This window comes from Sinocyclocheilus anshuiensis, unplaced genomic scaffold (genome assembly GCF_001515605.1).
Source record: "Sinocyclocheilus anshuiensis isolate Anshui unplaced genomic scaffold, SAMN03320099.WGS_v1.1 scaffold207, whole genome shotgun sequence".
In the NCBI taxonomy this organism is placed as follows: Eukaryota; Metazoa; Chordata; class Actinopteri; order Cypriniformes; family Cyprinidae; genus Sinocyclocheilus; species Sinocyclocheilus anshuiensis.
In genome coordinates this window covers 3052889-3063184 of record NW_015551045.1, presented here as the reverse complement: position 1 = coordinate 3063184, position 10296 = coordinate 3052889, and the positions used below count along the sequence as shown (strand labels likewise).

General features: G+C 36.0%; 2 protein-coding genes and 1 long non-coding RNA gene across 3 annotated transcripts in view; all 3 read left to right on the top strand.

The window, feature by feature from the left end:
• The window catches only part of LOC107661794 (NADH dehydrogenase [ubiquinone] 1 alpha subcomplex subunit 2-like), a 4409-nt gene extending 2956 nt beyond the window's left edge, over positions 1 to 1453 (top strand). The window contains exons 2-3 of the mRNA XM_016451561.1: positions 476 to 582; positions 1298 to 1453. Coding sequence (XP_016307047.1) covers positions 476 to 582; positions 1298 to 1389 — 199 coding nt within the window. The 3' untranslated portion in view covers positions 1390 to 1453. The remainder of the gene's footprint in view (positions 1 to 475; positions 583 to 1297) is intronic.
• Positions 1454 to 7202: 5749 nt separating this feature from the next.
• The window catches only part of LOC107661812 (uncharacterized), a 19071-nt gene continuing 15977 nt past the window's right edge, over positions 7203 to 10296 (top strand). Inside the window, exon 1 of the long non-coding RNA XR_001631143.1 lies at positions 7203 to 7213. This is a non-coding gene — a long non-coding RNA (uncharacterized LOC107661812). The remainder of the gene's footprint in view (positions 7214 to 10296) is intronic.
• cdx1b (caudal type homeobox 1 b) overlaps positions 8689 to 10296 on the top strand; it is a 5866-nt gene continuing 4258 nt past the window's right edge. The window contains exon 1 of the mRNA XM_016451578.1: positions 8689 to 9182. Coding sequence (XP_016307064.1) covers positions 8768 to 9182 — 415 coding nt within the window. The 5' untranslated portion in view covers positions 8689 to 8767. The remainder of the gene's footprint in view (positions 9183 to 10296) is intronic.

Sequence of the window (10296 nt, the reverse complement as noted above, 5' to 3'; positions counted from 1 at the left end):
ATTTTCGATTATCCGGGAGTGACGCGCTGCCAAGATGGCGACGGCTGGCTCCGCCTACTTTAGGCTTCAAAATGCTCGTCGGAAGTCTACGGGTTACGTCACGGACACTACGTCCATGTTTTTATACAGTCTATGATTTTAACCCACACTGTGTAGGTCAGAGCATAACTGAGGTATTGTTTCATTGCTCGGAGTCTGAAATTCTGGTCCGAAATTTTCGCATGTAAAAAAATAAATACAACCTGACGTTGTCAATCACGCTTACTCGCTGCCTTCGAAACTTTCGTTCGTCATAAAAAAAAATCAGATCAGGTTTGATTTTCTGCGTTTTCGCATCCGTAGCAAGCATTTTGATCGGAAAGGATGACGAATTCGAGAAAGAAAAAAAAAAAACGCATTCGAAAATTTCTGACTCAGTGAGCAAGGACCTTTATTCTTATGTCTCAGTATTTCTTATTTGTTGTTCTTATTTTAGGGATTTTATTGAGCAGCATTATGTGACATTAAAGACGGCAAATCCGGAGTTCCCCATTCTGATCCGAGAGTGCTCTGGGGTTCAGCCCGTGCTGTGGGCACGATATGGTAGGAAGCATTTCCTTCAGCCTGAGGCGTATTCATTTCACTTTTGTTGTGAAAGGGCTTTTACATTTGTAAAATAACTTTTTTAGCTATATTAAAAACAAACAAGCAAGCCCTGCCCAGGTTTTGAAATGTAATGCATTACTTTCTATAAAAAATAACTAAGTAACACAATTAGTTACTTTTTAGGGGTAACGCAATATTGGAATGCATTAGCCTACTTTTAAAAGTAACTTTCCCCAACACTGGCTACTAGTGATTAGATGAGCTTGTTTAGTGTCGTGTTTAATGTCCTCGAACAACCTAAGTCCCATTTAGCCACTTGTTAGTAACTGCCTTTTTCAAGACAAATTAAAAAAATCAGATCAGGTTTGATTTTCTGCGTTTTCGCATCCGTAGCAAGCATTTTGATCGGAAAGGATGACGAATTCGAGAAAGAAAAAAAAAAAACGCATTCGAAAATTTCTGACTCAGTGAGCAAGGACCTTTATTCTTATGTCTCAGTATTTCTTATTTGTTGTTCTTATTTTAGGGATTTTATTGAGCAGCATTATGTGACATTAAAGACGGCAAATCCGGAGTTCCCCATTCTGATCCGAGAGTGCTCTGGGGTTCAGCCCGTGCTGTGGGCACGATATGGTAGGAAGATACTCCAGAAAACTAAAGCATATTCATACAAATGACCACATAACCATAATGATGCATCTCTCTGTCTCAGGTTTTGGCAAAGAACACAGCATTTCACTGGACAACATGAACGCCGACCAAGTGGCCAAAGCACTTGAATCAGTAGTAAATGCAAAGCCCTAAGTAAACGTCCTGATGTAAAATAATGTAAATGTTATATGTGTCCAAAATTGAAAATAAATGTGTATTCTAAAGATCTTGATAATTTTTTTGTGTTTCTGTCAGGAATGAGTGTTCATTGTTCATTGCTTATGCTAGCCTGGCATCAGGCATACAACAGCACCACCAAATGCATATTAAGAGTCCCAGACATAACATAACAGAACCAAATCGGCAAACATTCATAACCTGTACTGTAAGAGGTTTAATGTGACTCCGTTCCCAAATACATTGTAAAAAAAGTACCTATTTTAACCTGGCATTCACAGCATAAATTATCATTAATATGTTTCATTTTGAAGCAGTCTTAATGTAGTGTGGTATATTTTTGTTTCATTCACATATTTACTGTTATTTTTTCAGAATCAGTTTTGTTTTTCACTAAGTTACCTTATCTGTCAAATGTTTACATTTTCAAAATAACTGCTTCCAGAAGTGTTAAGACCGTTCATACAAGGACGATAACTGTAACATTAGCAATAAAGATATAGTTTTAAGTTGGAATCACTTTCAGAGCAATTTTTTCAGCAGATGAATGATAAAAACATCGACAGTCAATCAGAATCCAGCCTGCTTTGACAAGCTGAAGCATTTAAAGGGATAGTTCACCCAAAAATGAAAATGTGATGTTTTAAGCAGATAAACATCAAATTTTAATTTTTGGGTGAACTATCCCTTTAAAGCAGCACTATTGTTTCAATTTCAATTCTCTGTGTGTATGTGCTGTACATGTGGAAGAATTGACAATAAAGCAGACTTGACTTGACTTGACTTGACTTGACTATGTAACTTTAGGCGCTCTAGCGGTTAATAAACAGAACTGCACACATCCCGCGGAAGAACATTCCAACCGGAGCTACTTCTCTACGTTTATGTCTATGGCGATTCACGCAGGTATGTGTTACTCCGCAGCGGCGACCAGCCTACAATAGTCCAAATATAAGTACTTATTATAAGTGTACCGTAGTGATTCGGAATAAGACAAAAACGCGGTTTGGGAGATGAATTCATGATGTACTCGCTCATTATATATACATTTAGCAAATTTTGAACACAGAAAAAGTTACATAGTGCTGCTTTAAAGTGGCAGACAACAAAATAGAATAAAATAAATTGACATGGACGGTTACAAACTTCTGCGTCTTGCAGTGACTTGAGATCGCTTTTCGAGTTGACTACTATGTCCAGCCGCTGTGCACTCCGTCCCGCAGCCAGCTCATCACAGGCCGGTCATTCACCTCATCACCTTATTTACACAGAATATAAAAAATGCATCAAAAGTAGCTTTTCCATAATCTGAGATAAATAGTAATATATAGATGGTGTGTATAATTGTGTCATACACACAAACACAAAATGCAATCACAGGACACCACAACAATGCATTAAACAACATGATTGTAACAAAACACTAATAAACATAACTGATAACAAAAACTATTAAGAAACAGTTGTTTAATATCAAATGTGAGCTTCACTCAAAGTGTGTATTTTCACCGTATATATTTGATTTGGAAGATATAGGTCAGTTGACTCAAGTCCCTATATAAAACAGACTTTTTCCTTTTAAAAACAGATTTTAAAGGAATAGTTCACTCATAAATGAAAAGCTGCTTACATTTTCTCACTCTCGGGTCATCCAAGATGTAGATGATGAGTTTGTTTCTTCATGGGAACAGATTTGGAGAAATGTAGCATTGCATCACTTGCTAACCAATGGATGCTCTGCAGTGAATGGGTGCCGTCAGAATAAGAGTCCAAACAGCTGATAAAAACATCACAATAATCCACACCACTCCAGTCCATGAATTTTCTGCAATTTTCAGACAATTTTCTACCCCATTGGGGTAGACAATAAAGCTTTTGAATTGAATTGAATTAACATCTTGAGAAGCCAGAAGATGCATGTTTGCAAGAAACAAATCCATCATTATTTTTAACTTAATAAACCGTCGCTTCTGGCTAAAATATGAAAACGTCCACACCAGTGTTGGGGTAACGCAATTGTTACAATTACAAATAATATTGTAATGCATTACTTTTAAAAGTAACTTTCCCCAACACTGGTCCACACACTGTTGCACCCAAATTTTAATCTCAGCACAAGCATTACATTTAAAATGTTTTTGCTTTAGTTAAGCGTCTTTATTAACTGAACTTCAGATTTGCAACTTGATTTGTTTCAACTGTTTTTGCATCCTATTTGTGTCAGACTGTAATGCAGAATCCAAATGTCCTGCTGCTGAGCACCAGGAGACCACGAGGAGACATCACTACATTTCAACACTTTATTACAAGTACAAGCTGTTTGTTCTGGCCGACTGGATTCTTCTTATACAGTGTACAAGGCAATCCCCTGCAGCACATGGCATTGGTGGATGGATGATAGGGTCTTGGGGTCAGGCCCAATACCATTTAATGACCTCCTGGTGGAACTGTGTGACTGTTCAAAGCTTTCCACAAACCACGCTCTGCCCTCTGAAGGGTGTAAACAGGTGATGGACAATAAACAGAAAAAAAGACTTCTGATTCTTGCTACAGTTTCAAATTCAGTGGTGTTGGAAAAAAATTGTGCAGAGGTGTTCATATTTTATGTCATTTGTTTTACATTTGAATATATGATTTTGAAATATGCCTCATTGTTCGTCATACAGAAATATGGAGGGTGTATAGTACTGCCCCCTTGTGAAAAAGATGTGCATTTTTGCATACTTTAAAAAGTCTACTTATTACACTTCAAAAAGTGTACACTGTAAAAGTGACATTTTTTTTTTTACAATTAAATCAAATTGGATTATACTTTACATTATACTTTATATTAAAGGCAACAGTTGAAATTAAGAGTTCTTTTTTGACCCGCTTAAGTAAGAGTTTAGTACTTACTTTCATAATGACTTCTCTTCTAAATACGACATGTACTACTATTTCAGTGTAGCCTACTAATTCATGCTTTCATTTCATTTCTATTACAACTTAAAAATGAGGGTCAACTCTAAATGTATCTGTAATTACACTTTTGTAATAATGAAGTTGCAATTTAGTAAATTATGTTAACTTTAAATGTAATACCAACACAACAGAAAATGTATAACCATGTACTTTACACGTGCATTAGTATGTTAGTCAACACTTAACAACAAGTGTACTTGAAGCACAATAAAAGATGATTACGACATAATGATTTAGAGTATACCTTAAAGTAAAATGTATAATTTGATGCGAGTACAAAGTGCACTGCAAGTACGCTACAAGTGCACATTCAGTACAATTAAGTGCACTTCTTTTTTCAGAAGGTGTTCTATCTTTCTTTATCACTTTTGCGGATATTGCAGTGGTGAAGGCATTCATGCTTCACCTGCAGTTGGCTGCACAAAACAATAAGGAAAAAAACAAAGGGGAATTCTAGCAAGCTGTAGGTTTTGGAGTTTGCTTATTGAATGCATCCCCTTGCTCCTGCTTCTCACAGTAGAGAAGGACAGTCTTATCATGCATGACACAAACCAAAGCCCTCACACAATCCACATGTGCTTTCAGAAGAACATGCAGTGTATGTGATGTGCCTCTGCTTCAAGACTGCCTTAAAGGAATAGTCACCCCCTCAATTCAAATCAGTGAATTTTGATTTATTTTGGCAAAATGTATTAACCTTTCATTTATTTTGCAGCTAAAATTACTTATGCATTTATTACATTATTCTATGCATTTATTCTGTGCAGTTTTGAACTGACTAAATAAATAACAAAATGGACTTAAATTGATAAAGCCACATAAATGGAATAAAACCACACTGCATAACAGGATTAGGTTTAGGTGTGATCTCGCGGTTGTCCTGCAGGTGACTGCACGAGACTGTCTGCTTGGCACTAAATACAAAACGACTCTCAACAACTACTAACGTTACGATTTTTTTTTTTAAACAGTCCGTAATTCTAAAATGATTCATACGATCGTTTCTATAGTAGCCTACGATATTGTACAAACACAGCCTTGCTTAGTAGCCTATTGTTTAGCCGAAAATAAAATACAAATGCAACCATCTCCTTAATACATTAGCACATTGAAATTAAATTACTACATACATTTTAAATATTAGTTCACTAGTTACGACATGCTTTACTGTAGCTATTTGTTTTGTTATAAAAACAAGTCACTGCAATTATTATCTGCTACTGTATTTGTTATCTGCTAGCTACTAAATATGCTAAAGCAAGTCCAATATAGGCGTTTAGTTTTTATTAATTTGCTTAAGTATATAAATATAGGTTATTGCTCCTGGTAAGAAGGAACTAATTCAGATGTTGTTCTCATACCTATTTAAACAAACATAGTTTTTTTCCCCACCCCTTTTTAATTTTACCTCGTATATTGTTAATTGTTCCATATTTAATTGTTCCATATTTAACAATTGTTATTGTTAAATATGGAAACACTGAGCGCTGATCTCGTTCTTTCGAATGGTCGAAGGAATAACGTGAAATGCCTTGTAAATGCAGGTATAAATGTACTGATACTTTTACATCAGCACTGTGTTAACAAGGGCAACGAGCTCTCTGTCGTGAGTCCAGTGCTTTTCCTCGCATTATTATCAACCATCAGCGTTCGTTACACTACACTCTATATACAAACACTCTATGGTTATTTTAAGCGAGACAAGTGCTTCCACAGCTGTAAAAATACATAAATTACAGTGTACAAAACAATTTAATCAGCATTTTAATCAACATTAAAATTCACAGGGCCTATTTATTAATATATTTTATTTATAGGCTATTCATAAAAATTTGATTTGTATATTAACTCTCTCTCTCTCTCTCTCTCTTTCTTTCCCGAAAGCTCTTCCCATTTCAATTACAAGGAAGTCACACTTGGATGTGAAATGTGACCCCACACATCTAAATCCTCTCAGATCGCTTTGAAAGCCTTTTCTCCTTCCGAACTGACCAAAACCGTTTGCATTATTCTATGTCCTCGAAGTCTTTTACATTGCATCGGAGAAACATGTTTATTTATTGGTGTGCCTAGTGGCGTGTAAAGTGTTTGCACGTTTTCAGATGGTGACATTAAACTGTGATTAGAGTTGAGTGGTAATGTTTAATGTGAAGAGGAAAAGCACGAGTCAAACTATAAACTAACATTTCTCCTCAGTGAGAAATGACTGAATCCTGTACTCTAAAAAATGCTGGGTTAAATATTACCCAGCGCTGGGTTAAAAAGGGACAAACCCAGCTATTGGGTTGTTTGACCCAGCGGTTCAAAACAACCCAATAGCTGGGTCAAAACAACCCACTAGCTGGGTTTGTCCCTTTTTAACCCAGTGCTGGGTTATATTTAACCCAGCATTTTTTAGAGTGTGAAGAACAACTTGATGAATAGTTTGATAAATCGTGTGTATTTTAAGTAACTCTGTTTAAGATATAGGTCAGTAAAGGTTGAATACAATAAAAATAGGATGTAAACCAATTAAAATGTAAGAAAGTATATTCCACGTCGTTATCTTATCAATAGGCAACCGTTTTCTAGCCAAACAGTGAAATAAAAGCTACTACGGTTATAAATGTATTAGCCCACAAACACACACTTGTTAGTCTTTACAACATGAACACAATCATAAATACTATTGAGCAGCAACACATATAACTAGCCCATACAATCTAAATTACCCAAGACACATTTCAGTTTTTCTAACAATGGTTTACATCACTTTTGTCCGGGTGTCAAATGTTTTCATTTTAGACCACCTTTTCTTTTTCTTTTTCTTTTTTTTTGGACAGCTCATAATTTTATGGCCGTGTGTTTTAGATGTTTTCATATCATAAAAAGCTGATAGGAGACATCCTGAAATAATTTGGTATAGGCGATATTAGTTTTATCTCTGTCCAATTTCTTCTTGAAAACTGGCTCATAGATTAAATGCTTTGAAAGTCCAGGTGAAATTGTGGTCCTGGTCTTCCGTGCAGAAGACAGGGATACTTAAAATGCAGCCATACGTAATTTACGTAATTTAACAACACATTTTAATTGGACTTTGATACATATATCCAATTAAAATACTCTCTCTCTCTCTCTCTCTCTCTCTATATATATAGGCCTATTATAATATTTAATGTGCTACTGTAAAATAATCATGTCTAATTTTTCATTTCGTCTTGCGCCGATGGCTGTTCCATGTGTACAGTTCACAATATATATATATATAACAATTACATTTACAATTTATAGCATTCATTGTATTAATAATATATAAAATGTGATTGCATATAATCTGTCTAAAAATGTAGCCTACGTTTAAAACATGCATACCCCATAAAATCGATCTGATAAAATGATCATATTACGAACATGTTGTCTTGTTCGCACTGTAGACATTGTTCCTTGTTTTGAATCAGCTGATAATCGAATGTCGCGTGCGTGTGTGTAGCCTAATATATAACATTATGTATAGAGATTGCAATAATAATGTTTTGTTAAATTTATGCTAAAAACTGGTAGTTTTGTTTGCCATCATATCATAAAAACACAGTGACACTGTATTACGGCGCGGTATTTTAGTCACAGTATATTTTACAGTTCATGTCATTAAATCATAAAATAGTATACAAATGCTTTCGGGCTATTGTTTTATATGTAAAAAGGCCACATAACAATTAAAGTTCATGATAATTAGCTCCTGTTTCCAATAAAAAACACAAATGCAAAAATAGCACTAAACTAAACAACATACATGTATTACCAACACCGATCTTAGGAAAACAAAAATAAGAATAACTTGAACTTGAAATAAAATCGAATCAAATATGATGGTGCGCACAAGGAATTTGGGGAATTCCCGTTTCCAGCTGGCATTTGTATTTCTGAAAAAAAAAAAAAATGTTAACAAAAGCCTAATTTACCTTAAAAATAGCTATGCATGATTGATAGTTAAATGCAATATAGGCTTATTTGTATTTTATCCGCAAGTAATGAGCTAGTCTAAATCATAGAAACAACATTTCTTACAACAGTAAATGTATACGTGTTGTCTTTTTAAATTTCATGCCAGTTTTACACTTTGTATTTAGAGTGCATGTAGGCCTATACTAATAGGTTTACATTCTGAATGGCATTCATTCGTGGAGCGCTCTGAATTGGAACATCACCAAGGCAGTCTCGAGACCGTGGGAGGGTGATCATCATGATCATAAAAGTGACGTCAACATCGCAACCTTTAGCAGCCACCGAGGCTGGAGGGTTCAGAGAATCTGGCCAGGTAGAGGAGCCGTCAGGTTATAGGGAAACCTGGGCCTAAGGAGCCAAGATCAATTGTCTGGGTGCATATAATGCACTGGAGTCATCCGGCGGAAAAATGTACGTGAGTTATCTCTTGGAGAAGGACACCAGTATGTACCCAAATTCCGTAAGACACCCAAGCCTAAACCTGAACCCTCAGAATTTTGTCCCCGCACCTCCTCAGTATCCAGACTTCACAGGCTACCATCACGTATCTGGAATTACCAGCGACCCTCACCACAGCCAACCAGGAGCCTGGAATCCCGCGTACCCTCCTCCGCGAGAGGAATGGACACCTTACGGGCCGGGAACTGGAGCTTCGACCTCGAGCACTGGTCAGCTGGGCTTCAGTCCTCCAGAGTTTTCGTCCGTTCAAGCGCCTGGCCTTCTTCCATCCTCCATAAACACATCAGTCGGTCAGCTGTCGCCCAACTCTCAGAGACGGAACCCCTACGACTGGATGCGTCGGAGCGCGCCGCCGTCCAACTCAGGTGCGTTTTTGAAATCTATAAATGAAATGATTGTATTTTGAAAAATACAATATAATAATCATGATAGAGAATATTAACTATCGTGATCGCAAAAAAAAAGGAAAATTATAAAAAAGGTAAAAATAAACAAAGGAATAAATAAAATAAAAAAGGCCTGCTATGAACATGTAACGGGAAAACTACAGCTCAACTCGGTCCCGCAATGGTTCAGAAGCAAACTCTTCTGTATTCACTTGATTGTCATGCTAATATAGTGATTTGTGTGAATTTCTTTGCTTTGATGTCAGTCTTTGTTCTTTTTTTGTCCGGATGCCGAGAAGTTGTTGAATACACGGATGCGCATGTGTAATTAACATGACTAAAATAGCAGAAAGGATGAATAAACTGAAAAAAAAGTATAGAAAATGTAAAAAAAATAAAAATAATAAAAAGATGCCTTTTAGAAACCAACACAATATGTAACAGGGAAAAAAAAATCAATAAGGCAATTCACAGGACTGGAGGAAATGTCACCAAAAGCCTGCTGTTAAAACTTAAATACTGTGGATCCCACTGATTATGAAAACTGAATAAAAATATGAAAAGAAAATGTATTGTAAATGTGTACAGTTGGGGCTATTTTTTCCGCCCAGTTTTAAACAGTGAGATTTGGAATTATTGTAAATACTGCAAGTTCTATTAAAACAAAAAACAAAAAATTCTGATATTTCAGCACATTGTTCATAAGGTATGTTATCTCTGTCTGCTCGCAACAATTAACTTTCAATTCCTCCTCAAATGTATGCCATACCATGACATCACAGGCAAGCTGAAGGAAAATGATATATTTAGTTGGACCTATTTCTGTGCAAACACTTTCACACTTAGTTTTATTTTGCCTGATGCATATGAAAAATGCCATAAATTACAATCTTGAGGCAATTCCTCAAAACAGTAGTTTTAAGTGCCACACATTAACATACACTCTAAAAAATGCTGGGTTGTTTCAACCCAACTTTGGGTCAAATATGGACTAACCCAACTTTTGGGTTAAAAATTTAATGTAAAAATTTAACCCAACGGTTGGGTTAGTCCATATTTGACCCAAAGTTGGGTTGAAACAACCCAGCATTTT